Below are 17,078 nucleotides of genomic sequence, written 5' to 3' on the forward strand. Positions count from 1 at the left end.
ATTAACTTTCGACAGAAACATTCATAAAAAACTTCCTCCAGTAAGTGTCGACTTCATCCGAACTACCACCAAGCAGAGCTATGCTAAGCATCGACCGAGAAAGAAATTGCTCAACGGAGAAGACCGTCGAAACAACAGCTTCTCTCTTCACGTCAACCTTGGTCTAACTACGACGTCCAAAGTGTAACCTGATATTCGGTAACGACTAGATACTACAGACGCAGACAGGCAGTTCTTTTAAAAAGAGTACTAGAATATTAGTTCTAGCATACCTATCCAAAGACAGTGACTTTAATAGTATTAGAATGAAGCACAGAATTGTGAGAGATGCTCCAAATAAATATACACGTATCACTACTGAATCTAAAACTTTTCCGATCATTACAAGATAAATTATCTACTACATTATAGACTAATAAACAAATAAATTTCTGAATGATACTTACAAGGTCCATTTTTACTATCTGAAGCTGATTGCATTATAAGTTTAAAGTAAATTTAGTTAGTATACATTATCGATTGTACATCTTACTTATAAACAAATATTAACCTGTGTTGAAGTCCAATATGAATTTCTCTAGTTCATTTCCACTTACGATGCTATAAATTAATTTTCTTCCCAATGGAGATGAAGCTTGAACTGGTGATCCTAGAGGACTTAGTGTATCAACATTTTCAGGCACATTGATGGCATAAAACTGTTTATTAAACACTGGCATAGATCTATCAACGACTTTCACATTTACAGTTGTTTCAGTATAACAAGGAGTGACGCCTAAAAGTATATGTAATATTAAAAAATATATTTTAAAATTGATGTATTAGATAAAAAAATAATATTACCTCCATCATATGCACCAATGATCAATTGATATTCTTTATTATGTCCTTCGAGATTCTGTTTGAGCGATATCTCTCCTGATTTACGGCAAACTTTAAACAGTTCTCCGTGCCCACGTTTCATCTCATAGCGCACTTCGCCGTTTTCTAAGCTATCTAAGTCTACTGCGTGTACTTTTGCTATAACATGACCTTTCTGATCGTCCACAGATACAATGGCGTAATACGGCAAATTGACAAAGGTCGGACAGTTATCATTTACGTCCATAATGGTGATGTTGACCAAAGAGTGAACGGCTTGGGAAGTTTTGTTATTCTTATGGACCGTTCTCTTAGCTTCCACTATCAATATATAATTATCTTTAATCTCTCTATCGAATTTAACACCAGTGGTCTGAATTGCTCCCGAAGTAGATCCAATTGTAAACATATCCGTCGGATTTAATATTTTAAACTCAATCTGTTCGTTTATGTAGCTACCGAGAACATTTACAACTGCAACTGTTACAATTTTAGTGCTGTTCTCCATTACGCTACCTTCATAATACTTTTTTTGAAACTTTAGATTTGAGTCTTCGAAATCGTCTACGTTTATATTAACTTGTGCGATATTCGAGTACTTGCCGTCTGAAACTCTGACGTGCAATTTATAAGATTGCTTAATTTTATCGGGCTGCATCACAAATATGATTCCAGTTAATGGATCTATAGCAAACACATTTTTCTTATCTCCATCTATTATATCGTATTTCAATGGCTCTTTCTGTGTTTTGTCTCCATCTACTGCCGTCAATGATATAACAGCAACATTTTTATATGTCGGTAAGAGTAGAGTAGCATTATATTCCATTTGACTAAATTTTGGCGGACAGTCGTTCACATCAATAACTTTAATGAAAACTTCTGATAGTGTATCAGATGATAATGAAGGTTTTCCTGTATCAGCAACTCTCACGTGAAAGCTGAAATACTCATTCGTTTCATAGTCCAAAGACTTTATAACTTTGATCGCACCGGTTGTGGAATCGATATGAAAATACTTTTTTGGAAATGGTTCTATTATTTCAAAGACTTTCATACCATTTATTCCCGAATCTAAATCTTCAGTAGTAATGATCAATCTTGTACTAGCATTTAAAAATACGAGCGAAGATATCGGTGCCGATTCATCAATACTGCCTTCGTATTTAGTTGCTAGAAATTTTGGAGCATTGTCATTTTTATCGAGGACATGAATTAAAAAAGTACACACTGAAGATATTCCACCCTAAAATATAACATAGATTGATGATAATATAGAATGTATCCATGTTTATTAAACTTACCATATTAGTCGCTGCAATTGTGAGGTTGTATTGGTGATATTTTTCATAGTCCAGTGGATACTTTGTAGTTATTACACCAGTTGAAGGATTAATATCGAATACGTCATTCATATTTCCTTCCATAATATCAAATGTGAGGGAAGATGTTGATCTTGCATCGACGTGTCCTACGTATAAGCCATATGGTCCATTTTCATAAACGTCTGCACTATAGATTTGTTTAGAAAATCTGAAAAAAATGCATTTTTATTAAATATATTAAAAAAATACGTAACATACTTTGTTTAAAAAACATTATAACATTATTTATAAAAACACAATTTACAGCTTAAAATATTTAAACAAAGTAGGAAATGTGAATTTACATAATTTTTAGTTTTTGCTTTAATTTTTTATTGTCATTTTATTTTCTATTGTATTCCTTGTGGTTAAAAAAAAACATTAAGTTTAGGGAAAAGAAAAAATAAAATACGGTAAAAGTTGACGTTGTGTTAGTTGGTGCATTTTCGTCGCAAAACAGCAGGTGTTAAAATGTTCAATAAAATATACATAATGAGGGTATACATATATAATCGCGTGCGTGTACTTAACAGGTGAAAAACCCTAACAAGACACGCGAAAGTCTATTGTAAAGGGTGTTTTTTTAGAGGTATAGAACTTTAAAATTAAATAAAACATATAAAAATCCTATTGCCTTTATTGGAACGATAATTTTATGCCATTAGTGTTTAAATATGATTTCGGGTATATGTGTGCCGGCTAGCACGAATGAAGCGCAATTTTCGACCACTTTTTCGAGCTATATATCGGAAATAACGCGGCGAATGTTGGCTTCCAAGTCGTCCGTCGTCTCTGGTTTATCGGATTGGTTTAAAAATAATCCAAAGATGGTTAATCACATGATCCTGGAAGCCAATTCACAGGTCCTCAATATGTGCTCATCGAATGTTTTCATCAATAAATTGCAAGTTATATTACTCTTACTCACTCATGTTACGCAATACGCGAGCGAGCGAAAGGAAATGTATCTCACCGCACGTGACTGATGTATATGTATAATATATCTAAAAATGTATGTGTATAAAATAACGAAGAAACTGTTATATTGACGCATTGGAGAAAGCTATAAAGACATGATGATCAATTCGTATTAAATAAATAAATTACTTAATAATATATTAACGCAATATTATCTATGGATAATTGGCAATTTCTATTTCAAAATATTGGCGATGATTATTTTAGGAAATTAGGTAATTGTTATTATTATTAATTAAATGATATATTAATCAGTTAACTCACAGTGTTAAAATAAAGTTAACTTGCAATGGTATATCTTTGAAACTCTGTTTAATTCTTATTAATTTCGGATACAAGTAATATCAGAAATTTTTTTTTATAAAAAGTATATTATATAATACTTAGAATCAATACTAGACATGCCCTATTTTTATCGTTTCTTTCTAATAACATGCATGTTTGAAAAAGTATAGCAAATGAGCATAAGTTGCGCATTTTTGAATTAATATTATATATGTTATATCAAACGTCAATTTTTTATACCTGGGTTTCGCATTTTCAGCCATCGTTACCATAATATGCACCGGTATGGTTGTAGAAAGAGGATTCGGTCCTGGATTTGAAGCTTTAACTTGCAGCATATATTCAAATGCTACATTAATGTCCAATTCATATGCTAGTATTATATCTCCCATATTTGGATCAATAGAAAATATATTTCCTAGATTACCTATTTTAAAAAAATAGTTACTTATAATTCATAATGATATCTTATATAAATATACACACCACTACTTATTGAATATGTTATAACAGCATTCTCTCCTTTGTCTTTATCGCTAGCTTGAACTTTGACTACTGACGTTCCAACCGGCGATGTCTCAAAAACTTTACCCTGTATTATTTTAGCGTTAAATTCTGGAGAATGATCGTTGTGATCGTACACTCGAACGTGAACCCTTGTACAGTTGCGTTTAGATTTCATGGATTGATCTTTGACCATCACAGTTAAAATGTGCTCTTCAATAGTTTCTCTATAATATATAATATCAATAATATATTTACACTTTTAGCATAATATATAAAAAAATATATTTCACCTATCAAGAGGTTCTTTAATTGTAATATCACCACTAGCTGAATCTATTTTAAAAAGGCCCAATGAAGCTGGGTTTTGAGCATTGTGAACATTGTATGTCAGATGATCTTGACCAGATGCTCTCAATGATAAAATCGGACTTCCTCCGGCATAATTTTCAGATACGTTTACTACGTATAAATGTTGACTGAATCTTGGACCTTCTTCGATTATATCATTGATGATGAATACATTCAACTAAAATATTGATTGAAATAATATTAGTCTAAATTTTATTTAATATTTTTTTTTATATATAAATAAAAAAATACCGTGACAAATATGACATGATATCCGTCTGTTACACTTATATTTAAAGTGTAACTATTTTGCTTCTCCCAAATTACTTTTTTGGCTAGTAATACATTACCATTTTCACGACCCACGTAAAAATTAAATTCACTGTCACCATCTGAAAATTTTATTAAAAAATGTATTTTTTTTTATTAAAAATATGAAATGCGGAGAATCAACAATATTGTATGCCCCTTGACATTTTACAATATTATAAAATAATATTAATGCATAAATTTCTTACCTATAATTTCATACCATAATGTATCGTTGTCTTCGTCATACGCTTGTATCTGAGACACAAGAAAGCCAACTTTATCCGATTCCGTCACTTTTGCATTGAGAGTCAGCGATTTTGTCGTCGGTGGGTGTTGAGAAACTTCTGATACAGAAACCACTTCTAAACCGACACGTGTCGTGGTAACTTTTGGCGGCGTACCATTATCCGAGGCTCTTATCTGCGATTGTTATACATGTATCATTATAAACGAAACTTAATGTTATTAATGTAATACAAATTATAATATATTACATGAAGTTCATGAAAACTACCAATTTCTAATTCAGTATTAGAGTAAACTAAACCAGTCTCAGAGTTGATAAAAAATAACGCTTTTCCCTTTCCGGATTTGGCACTGTAGATTATTTCACTATTTACTCCTTCGTCTTCATCGTAAGCGACAGCCTGAATAATATATATATTTAATATTAATAATCAATAATTTTATCATTATTTTATTGATAGAATGACATACTCTGAACAAAGGAATACCCCTAAGTTCTTCGTTGTGCACTCTCCAAGCTAAAACTTCTTCTTGTTCATCAGTCTTACTAGAATCACTTAAGATTTCTTTACTCATCTTTATTTGCTGAAATAAAAATATTGATTGTTTACTATCATTCGGGTTGATGTTCCCGATATTTAAATTAAAATTACCTGAGTAGGCGCCCTTCCAAGCGGTATTTTGATCCAATAGTACTGCTCCATGAAGCTTGGTGCGTTGTCGTTGACATCGGCGACTTGGATTAGCACTCTTGTGGTCGAAGAAAGCCAAGGAGTTCCATCATCAGATACTTGTATATCCAACCAATAATGCGACTGAGTCTCTCTGTCGAGCTTCCCCGTTGTACTTAAGATTCCTAAGAATAAAGGTGAATATCAGGTTAGTTCAAAATTTTATTACGATAGTAAAACGATTTAAGCCATAAGTATACTTTAAAAACTTTTAAAACTATTATTAAATTTATTTTGTAAATGTAGATAATTTATTATGAAACGCACAAGTACCTTGCATATCCAATGAATGTTTCAGTATGTTTATTATTTAACTTGTAGTTTTTAATTTAAAGTTTGACTCAAAGTTTTCAATAGTTATTTGGCTTTTTAATATAGTATTTATTTAGCCAATTGGCTGTCAGTTTTCGTTGTAAAAATATTTATAAAAATTATAATGGAATTCGCGTACACTTTAGTTGAAGTAAAAAAAGGGATGATGTTGTGTATTCGTAAATAAGTTTATTGACAATTATCAGCAAATTAATTTGAAGGAGGTTAGAAAGTAGTTTAACTACTGAGTTGAATACGATTGTTATGAATCTAATGACTTTTACCGGTAATTATTTTATTGATTAATAAGTCATATCCCGGTGTATTCTTTGCATTAATATTTTTTATGATTTGTATTTTACTTCTTTTAATAATTATTTCAAATAATTTTCTATCTAAAGAGATTTAAAATTTTAAAATTTATTTTAATATTTTAAATATATTATACATATATTTTAAAATCACTTTTAATTATTACGTTTGCCGAAAAGAAATGTATTGTATAAGAAATAAGTTATATTTTGGAGTTCGCAAATATTCGTAATTATCAACTATTGACAATCAATTATTATTGTTTATTCGTAATGTTTTGAAGAAAATAAAAAAACGCTTAAAAAAAATAATAAAACATATTTCACTAATACAAAAAAATAGCAAAAAAAATACTAAGGAAATTTATTTTAATTTTTAAAATACAGATTTAAAAAATAATTGTGCAAATTTTAAATTAGTCCAAAGTTTAATTTCATTAAGCTAAAAGGTGGAAAATATATAAATATAATATGAAGTTGTAAATTTCGGTTGCGGTTGATGTTACAAGCAATGGGTAATGATACGGACAATTCATGTTTTTTTTATAGCATACCAATTTTTAAAATTCTCTTAAATTTTTTTATATTTTACAATATTTGCATATGTGTATAGGTTTATTCGCAATTTGTTACATTTTATTTTCCAATTCTGTAAGCCTTTTCCTGATAATGGAGTTACTTCTTGTAACTGTTTCAAGTGTTACAATGTAACACTTAAAATTGACAATTTCAGATAATACATATGGGTGTATTTTTTCTAATAAATTTCATTTTCAAAAGACATTGCTGAATTTTTGCATGTTAAATTTGAATAAAAGTGTTTTTAGTTTGTTAATATAGTAACAATGTAAATAATTCTAAATTCTAACTTTCAATCATTCTTTGTTTACTGTTAGTAATATTTTTTGGCTTATTTCCGTCCCATTTTTATCAAACTTTTTGCTGTTATATAATAGCACTTTTCACTCATCTCTTTTTCAATCACTCATTTCTTTAATTTTATTTTCCATCAGTAAAAAAACATTAAGCAGCTCTTGTTAAATAGTTAATTATTGTGTTTCTTTTAAAAATATATTTAGATATTTGAATAAAAGGATTAAAAATCGTAATAAGAAAGTTTCATTTTTTTTAAGTCAAACCATAACATAATATTTTAATTTAATTGTTTTATTAAATTTTTAACTGATGTTTCTTAAAAAATGTAAGATTTATGGTTTTCATTGCTTGCAGGATGTTCTCTTAAATTTTTTTCGCAAAGATGCAGATGGTTCACGATTTTTCAATGACTGAATAATTACAGAAATATTGTAATTACTATAAATAAATATTTTTTTGAGCATACTTAAATATATATAGGAGGAGCGAAAAGTAATCAAAACTTTTTAAAATTTTTCTTTCAAATCTGTTTATTTCAATACGCGGTCTAGTAATCACATAAGTTTTTATCATTATAAAAAGTAAAAACCGTAAATTTATGTTTTTTTTTAAAAAAAAATTTTTACCCTAAAGTAGAGGGATGTCGAGGCCAACAATTGATGAGATGCATTTGCGCCATTATATGCTGTTTTTGTTCGAGCATTAGAAGAAGGCTAACGAAGCAACACAGGTTATCAAAAATACTTATGGTGATGTTTTAAAACTTAACAAGTGTCATCATTATTTAAAAAAAATAAAAATGAAAATAAGGACCTCAAGGACATTGATCGAAAAGGACGACCTCAAAAATTAGACGATGATGTCCTGAAATCAATGGTGGAGTCAGATCCTCGTCAGACCATAAAATAGTTATCGACAAAGAATGGCTGTCCAGGATTATCTACGCCGTTTGAGAAAGGAATTTGGGTCCCGCATGAATTATCGGCAACAGCGCTCGATCAGCGCCATACCATCTGTGCATTCCTTATCCCGTTTTGAAGTTGACCCATTTTTATTACGTATATGTAGCTGGAGATGAGAAGTGGGTGCTTTACAAAAATCCTGTACGAAAAAACAATGGCTTTCTTCCGAGCAAGTACCTGTTCCAATCCCTCGACCACCCCTAACAATAAAGAAGGGCTTTTTTTGTGTATGATGGGATTTCTCTGGAGTGATAAACTGGAAGACCGTTACAGCTATTGTGTATTGTAAGCAATTCGAACGATTGAAACATGATATTTAAAAGAAACAATCTGTTTTGATCAATAATAAGCCAAGAATTTTGCATCATGACAACGCGACGCCTCATTCTGCAAAATTGACTAAAAAAAAAATAAGGGAGGTTGAGTTGGAAGTTTTACCCCATCCCCCATATTCACCAGATTTTGCACTGTCTGATAACCATCTATTTAGGGCAATAAAAAAAATTAAAATGTTGGCGGAATTAAAAAAAATTTTAGAAAAGTTTTTTATTTAAAAACCAAAAGAGTTCTGCAAAAAGGGAATTGAAAATTTGCCTACACGTTGTCAAAAGATCATTAATAATAATGGATTTTTTTTAAATTAGAATTTTATATGTTTTCTGCAAGCAAACAAAAATTTTGATTACTTTTCGGTCCACCTATATTAAAATACTTAAAAATGATATATTTTGTAAAAACATTCAATACTAGTCATTAAGAAAATCTACTCTATTTTTGGCAATTAAAAAAATGTTTTTTTTTTGGTATGAATGCGAGTGTCTTTTTTCGACAATTTTAAATCTTTTTTATAAAACGTTTGTCACGTGTATATTAAAATAAAAAAAATCAACAATTTTTTTACCCTTTAAAAAAGATTTGGAAAACACGGATGTATATATTAGATTTTTTTTATTTTCATGTTATGTTTTTAGAGCTAAGGCTTATTCTGTTTATTTTTAAGATTGTTTCTTAAGCAGTTACATTTTTTATAGCATATGCTGTTTTATTATTTGAAACCATTAACAAAATACATTTTTTGAAACTGCCATTTTATTGTCAGAAAAGAAATTATACAATATACTGCAAGGCGTAATTTGTTTAAATGTAAATTACGTGAAACTTAATGTCGGTGGATCGACATCACTCGTCGTGGTTTGCAAAGGAGATCAGTTTTCAACGTAGTTACCATACCCAATACCCAAACATTATGTTCACAGCTAATGTGTATTAAAGCAAGTTTTACCCCTATAATTGTCACTTATATGGTTAAGCATAGACAACAATAAAACATTTTATCTTTTGGATTAACGAGGTCGTGTAGTGGAGCACTGAAGGCATTCGGTGTTGAAGGGAAGAAAACATAAAACCGTTTACGTGTCGACCATAACAATAATTCATACTCGCCACACGAGGTGGGGTGCGCTGGGTAGTTTCGGCTAATGGTAAAATGGGAAGGTGTCTTGTAAACCCGTTACGTTATGGCAAGGATGGGTTTAGTGCGTCGTTCCTTAACACCTCGCGGCTGGGCTGGCTAACGCTTATGGGTTGATTCACGGCTTGCTTTAGATAAAACGATTAGTGCCTTGGTGATAATTATCGCATCCAGCGCCGCCTTACTAATGAAAACCTGAGATCCGAACGTCGAGCTTATACCTACGTATACTACATTTGTACCATTATCTGGGATAGTCGCAAAGTGCTCGCGCAAGACGAGGGTGTGATGCTGTAGATCAAATTTAAAAGGGTCTGTACTTTCCAGATTAAAAATCCCTGATGGTTTTGGTTTCGGATCTGAGATTTCTTTATGTATACTCCGCCTATGCCACGGCTTAAAAAGCGTCTAAATGAAAAGGGAAAACGTAGAAGGAAAATGTATAATAGATATTGCTGTTCTTGTGCGAGTATACAAACATAGGTGTATGTATATATAAACATGTATTATATATATATAAAGGACCTTTAACCTTTTAATATAAACTTTCATTAAGTGAAACCGCAATTACAAAGACAAATTCAGGTGGTTAGTATCTACAGGGTGAGCTTAAGAAGTCCTAGTTAGTCCACATACACATATAACTTTACATAATGTTATGATCAGTTGTGTTTTAACAATCGATTTGATGAAAATTAATTATTTAATAAGCTAAATATTTAATAATAAAATGTTGTAAATGAGATCAGGGAATTTTCACGGCTTTGCACAAACGATAAATATTGGAATAATCTCAAATGGTTGTAGAGCTGTGTGAATGAGAGGAAACGATAATATGTGATTTATTAGATGAATACATTTTTACTATTATTAGTAATCTGAGTAAGTAAATAATTTAATATTTTTTTACTAACTTTAAAAATGTGAATATTTGCTTCGCAAATCACAACAAATTATATAATTTAAAATATCTATATATGCAAATAACTACAACCAACAACTAGTTAGTAACAATTAAACATCTCTGAATTTCCTTCCCGTATCTTCGATGCAAACAGCTCATTTTAGTTTGTCAAATATTAAATTGTAGATCATCATAATAAATATTCTACAATTTTAAATCCTCATCAACCGCATTTAATATAAACAAAGCGTCCTGAAGTCAGTTTCATGTTTATGTGCGACCAACTATGGGTTTGCTTATGTATTATGCATGATTGTGTTTAGCGCTTGTTAGCGTTCGCGTTTACGCTTGATTATGTTTTCTATGGTCTTGCGAATTAAACGAGAGATTACGCCGAATCCGATGTGTACATTGTGGGAAGCAAGGAAGGAAGGAAGGAAAGCAGCCGTATGAAAGATGAGACTGAACTTGCTTACGTCTATATCAATCATGAATATTTATTTGTTAATTAAGGCTCGTTGTTAATTTTCATATTTGAGTGATTACAGAACGAACCATTAATATCACTTCGCAGCGGCAGATTCTTGGACGCGGAGAGGGCAGCTCATCAATCATCGGTTAGATTCACTCTGCTAGTAATATTATTGTATGTTTGTATGTGTATGTGTATATACTAACTTACGCCAATATTGACATACAGCAAGCAAACAGAATATTACATTGAAATCGAATTTATGGAATTGGTGTATTTGAATTTGACAACTTGAAACGTTAGTTCATAAAATTAAGCAAAACCATTAAAATATGAATACATGCAATAAGGTTTACAAATTTTCCATTTTTGATAAAAAGAACAGATAACTTTATTAGTAAATAAAAACTAAACTCAATAAAGCAACGAAAGAGTTAAAACAAATTCTTAGTATTAAGATTTGTTTTAACTCTTAAAGACTATCTAAACAATTTAACTGCAACTAAAGTTATTCTCTCTGGAAAGCAACAAAAAATCAAACAACCACAAATGCATATACCACCCATTAAACTAGAAAATGGTAAATGAGTAGGAAATATGTAATAAAGAAAATTCAATTATTAAATAAATAAAAATAAAAATAAAATAAGAAAGCAGTGAAAAAAACTAAATCTCTGCAGGGATAAAATTCAGAGCATTAAAAACGAAACGTGGTCGCGTAAACTTGAATACCTAAAACCAGCAGATACTTAATTGTGGAAAGTAACTAAATCGCTTAAAAATAAATACACAGAAACTCCACGGTTAAAAACTAGAAATATCAGCTGACACGGGTTATGATAAGGTAAAGATGTTAGCTGACGCTTTTAATGTATCGTACGAACTTACTAAACATTTTAAGCACTACAACTAAAAAATAGAAGCATTCTCGATTTCATTTTTAATTTGCATAATTATCTCACGGGAAATTATGTATGTTATTAAAAACTGAAAAAGAAGATAAAACGTTGAATAAACACCTTCCTGGAATTTACATTCATTACTTAGCAAACATCTTTAATACCTGCCTATCTTTTAGAATTTTCCCAACTGTTTAAACCGCTTAAACTCATCAGATAAAAAAACTGATAAGGATCCTTTCCAAAATATATGAAAAAATAATCACGCGTTTATAATAATATTTGAAGAATAAAATTATTACCCAATAGTTTGGTTTCCACGAAAATCACTTTACAACACATTAACTTACTAGTTTAACAAAGCACATATGCACTTATTTCATTATGAAAAAGGGTACTTTTAATGTTAGATATAGAAAAAGCTTTCGACAGTATGGCATGACGGTTTGATTCATAAATTATACAAAAAAAACCATGACTATCTGCTACGGTTATACGCTCATACATGAAAAGTAGAAGCTATGTTGTTTCAATAAATAATAATCATTCGATCCCACGTAAAATTCCAGCAGGAGTTCCTCAGCGAAGTTTGATAGGGCCGTTTCTCTTCATCTTGTTACAAACATATCTCAAAAGTAAAAGAATATGCTGACGATACAGATATTTTAACTAGTACTTACGGTCTTAAACCAATTGCGAAAAAATTATAAAAATCTCTAATAAATATTTTGACAGGGAAAAATAAAAATCAACCGAATTAAAACAGAAGAAATTATTTTCACAAAACGTAGACAAGCTATGGCATCACTTTTCTAAGTGAAAAGGGCAATTACATAAAATGGGAAACAACCGTTAAATACATGGCCCTATACCTGCACTCAAAGCTTAAATTTAATAAACATAATTTGGAATTTCGCTATAAAGGGCTTGCTGCCATTGCGGCCCTTAAACCAATATTTAATAGAAAATGCACGCTTACTATAAAAAATAAAATTTAAATCTTTAAATAATTAATTGGACGACCCGTTTTAACACATGCCTGTCCAGTAATATTTACTATTTTTTCTAAATTATAAGTCATCAAAAATAATATATATTACACTTTTTTATACTTTTATACTTCTATATAAATCTTTTATAATAAACCCAGGAGACGTGAAATCTGACAGACAGATTAGTCGTTTGCTTATTTTATCAACAATGCATAACAGGCTACTATTACGTAGAATAAATCGAATACTACGAGAAATTTTGATCATCGCATATGATTTTTTTATTTATTTTATCTCTCCTTGAAACCTGACAGGGGTAAGCGCAGTGCGTTACAATGGAGTAAATCTGTACCAACTGGGTAAGTCAATCAAACATAATGAATACATACAAGTGAGTATTAACCACCAGATAGAATGTCTGAAAATCAGTGATATCTGTTTTATTAATTTTAAATTATTATGTATGATTTAATTTATTATCAATAGATGTAACCGGTTTTAATAATAGTGAATTTTTATGAATAAAAATTCGAGTCTGCTGCCACTAGGGCTCGAACTAGTCTGAGACATGCTTTTGAGCATGCTTTTCTAGTATGGTTGTTAAATAATGCAACTGACTCATAAAAAGGTCGCAAAAAAGTTTCTCAGAAACCCGTACATGAGTGAATATAAATATTATCCGTTTTTATTTCTTAAAAAAATCTTTAAAGGAATGCTGGGATTTGATTCCCTCGAGTCGCGTCAACGGATGTGCTTGGGATAACATTTCCTCAAAGGAATACGCACAATCCGGAGATTCTGATTGTCATTTAATTATCAGCGCTTACGATTTCAAGTATTATTTGAAGTAACGCATTCAATAATATAAGTATTTAACAGCTCAACAATTATTCGATTTTGTAACCATCAGTCTAATAGTATTGATTTTTTTCGTCTAAGAACCGCATTTTTAAACGCAGGTTCTAAGGTTGTTTTGTGTTAACATATAAATAAATAAATATGGCCCTATCAAAAATAACATTCTTACAAGAAAAGATTTTTTTATATTTTCACCTTTATAAAATTCGCAAAAAAACATATTGGACAACAAAACAGACAGTCAAATGTTTCGGCGGTTGATAATATAACCGGAGTCAAAAACTGCAAGACCTGATTTTAGATTATGCTATTGCCCAGAGAGAAATCAAGGATCTCTTGGATGTAAGGCAGTGAATTTATACCCTTTTTCTTATGATATAATATAATAGTTAAATAATGTAATATATGTGGCATGAAATATATGCCTGATATATATATGGATACAATTAAAGTGAACTATCTCATTTCATATAATGCGTTAAAACTTTACCAAGAGAGCTACTACGTTATCCATTATGATATTCACCTGTAGATGAGTTGATATGGAAGAGTCCTCCGGTGTCTCCAGAGACAATTTTGAAGGATAGTGCGCTGAGAGTTCTATCGGCGTCGTGCGCCTGTAGTTGCAGCACCACTCGTCCTCCGGGAGAGTTTTCAGGCACCATCCCGCTATAGAAGCACTCAGTCGTCAGGGGGACGCAATCGTTCTCGTCCTCCACCTCCACGTATACCTGTAACGAGTTACTTTGTTCAATATTGTATAGCCGATTTGCCCTTAGATAAGCTATCGTACACTATAGTCCCCGTTGAGAATACAACGAGTCTATATATTGCACAGCAACGAACGTCATAATAATTTACGAAATGAAACGAGGTCGTAAACAAAATTTTATTAGTACGGCGCTAGTGAGTTTATATATTTGTAGCAGTGATTGGCGACATGTCTTGGAGATAGGGTTCAATGATAATGTAAAAAATATCGTAAAAATGTTATTGAAACTTTTATGCTGGTGTAAAATAGAGACGTGCTGGAGAATGTTTTCAGATAAGATCCGACAGTAAAAACGCGATTAGGTGGTTTGTAAAATAGACATGAATAGGAGAGAATGGGTTTCGTATTAACGTTTTATGTATTACTATACTGTAACACAAATTTATGGTTGCACTTTATAAGAAATCTTCACGAAAAACAAAATACAAACTTAATATATAAGGTAATATGAATCAAAGAGATCGACATAACGACTGGGATTAGAATGACATAAAACGTAAATAAAAATTCATTATAAAAAATGTGATATTGACCAAAAGTAAATTTTTTAATTAAATCATAAGTATTTTATTTCATTACCATTAGTTTTTTTTTCATTATCATTTTTGTGTTATACATATTTTTATCGATTTCACAATATTTATGACCAATCGTAAATTTTCCGTCGAGTAATCGGAATAGGTTTCAGGGGAAATTTTGCTCTAGCATTTCGTAGGTATTTTATGGGTTGAATGAGTTATATAATAATAATTTTATACAATCGGTATGTAGTTTATATTATAATAAAATATTTTTTATCCTAGCACATTTTATATTTCGTAATGTAAGTTTTGTAAGATTGCAATATCAATTAGGTCACTAAGTATCAAGCATGGAAAATATCACTTTTTCATTATTCGAAGTATCTACCTCAAAATCGGAATGTTGCGTTGCTGATTTCATTGTTATAAAATGTGTGACAGGTATTTAGCTAGCAATATGTGCAATTTTTATTAGCAAAATTATATAATTTTAGGTTAGTTTATCAGTAAGCAAGTTAACTTATCTAAGTGGCAAAATACTTAGGTTTTTTCTAGCTATTTTTAAGTCTAGATTAGTACAATTTAGTGTGTAGCGATTGTCTAAGTTCTATGAGAGTACCAAGAAATTCAAATCCCAGCGATTATCCTGCATTATTAATTAGACCAGGGCTTCTTAAACTATGGGTCGAGATTTTATTGTAAAATACAGGCGGCTCTCGACTTTCGAACGTTCGACTTTCGCACAATTCGCTATTTTGCACATTTAAAAAAAAAAACAATTTTTTTTTTAAAAAAGCGTTCTGCTATCAGAACGTTTTTTGTTCGATAGAAGTAAACGATTCACCCCTATGGGTGAATCGTTTACTTCTATCGAACGTTCGTATGATACAAACAGGTCTACGATATGTTCAATTTTGAAAAATAAAAATATGATTAAAGAATACGTTCAAAATTGTGGAAAATAAAGACATATTTCCACAATCTTTAATGATATGTTTCCAAAAAAACACAGCAAAAAAAAACATGGATGAAATGGAAAATCTTTGTCATCGTAGATCGATGACCAACATCAAAAAGATGTCCCTCTGAGTATTTCAATTATTCAAGCAAAAGCTCTTAGTTTGCACAAAGATTGAAAGAATAGATAAAAAAAAATTTAACACGGTTTTTCAAGCAAGTAACGGTTGGTTTTACAATTTTAAAATGAGGTATTCTTTTCATGATATTTAATTTACTGGAGAATCGGTTGATGCTGATAAAGATGCTGCAAAAGAATTTATTTCCTAATTATCCAAAATTATTGAAGATGTAGAATATTCCTCTAGGCAAATATTTAATGTAGATGAGACAGGTTTATTTTGAAAAACAATGAAAAATATGAATGAAGCCTTCACGCACCTTGACAAATTTTAAATATTATGGAAGATTGTGATCCCAATGGAGAACGCATATCTCAAGTGCGTGGGGCGATCAATAAAAACATAGCATGTTATAAAATACTATACGAAGAAAAGAAAAAGAATAGTGGAAAACAGTTAACTCTTGATAACTTTTCAAAAGAAACACCCGCAAACCCCACTTAAACGTGTCTCTTAAACGCCTCTTAAACATTTTATATTTACTTGATAAATAAATATTTTAAAATACACACAATTTCAATTTTTTTTACTTCCCTCGACTTTCGTACATTCAATATTCGCACACATTTTCAGGAACCAATTATGTGCGAAAGTCGAGGGCCACCTGTATTCAAATACAAAATTTAAATGATATTTTAAAGCTGCTCATTATTATCATATAACTGTTACTCACTGCCTTATTCATCGGGAGGCACTTGCAGCAAAAAAACTAGCACCAGAATTGAACGATGTGCTTCAGAGTGCTGTTAAGATTATACATTTTATTAAGAGCCATGCCCTTAACAGTGGCATATATTTTCAAATCTCTGTAAGGATACGGATTCTCACTATACAAATTTGTTATTACATGCAGAAGTAACATATCTAAAGAATTTGGATATATGGATATCCAAAGGTTAAAGTTTAAAAAGATTATTGTTATTAAAGGACGAAATCAAAATATTTTTAACCGAACAA

At 30.7% G+C, this 17,078-nt stretch overlaps 1 protein-coding gene and 1 long non-coding RNA gene across 2 annotated transcripts in view; both read right to left on the reverse strand.

The window, feature by feature from the left end:
- Positions 1-17,078, reverse strand: part of LOC148227493 (fat-like cadherin-related tumor suppressor homolog) — a 153,544-nt gene that overhangs the window by 2,863 nt on the left and 133,603 nt on the right. Inside the window, exons 3-11 of the mRNA XM_088201987.1 lie at positions 14,216-14,420; positions 5,555-5,757; positions 5,380-5,486; positions 3,975-4,219; positions 3,729-3,915; positions 2,166-2,394; positions 844-2,107; positions 551-775; positions 447-470 (exon numbers count right to left, since the gene is read on the reverse strand). Of these exons, the coding sequence (XP_088058113.1) occupies positions 447-470; positions 551-775; positions 844-2,107; positions 2,166-2,394; positions 3,729-3,915; positions 3,975-4,219; positions 5,380-5,486; positions 5,555-5,757; positions 14,216-14,420 (2,689 nt within the window). The remainder of the gene's footprint in view (positions 1-446; positions 471-550; positions 776-843; positions 2,108-2,165; positions 2,395-3,728; positions 3,916-3,974; positions 4,220-5,379; positions 5,487-5,554; positions 5,758-14,215; positions 14,421-17,078) is intronic.
- On the reverse strand, positions 4,300-5,295 carry LOC148227494 (uncharacterized). The gene is made up of 4 exons (XR_015811892.1): positions 5,150-5,295; positions 4,862-5,075; positions 4,596-4,735; positions 4,300-4,521 (listed from the first exon to the last, which is right to left on the reverse strand). It is a non-coding gene; the product is annotated as an uncharacterized LOC148227494 (long non-coding RNA).

The sequence above is a fragment of the Plectrocnemia conspersa genome, unplaced genomic scaffold, assembly GCF_051122295.1.
Source record: "Plectrocnemia conspersa isolate PC_06_02 unplaced genomic scaffold, ASM5112229v1 ptg000013l, whole genome shotgun sequence".
In the NCBI taxonomy this organism is placed as follows: Eukaryota; Metazoa; Arthropoda; class Insecta; order Trichoptera; family Polycentropodidae; genus Plectrocnemia; species Plectrocnemia conspersa.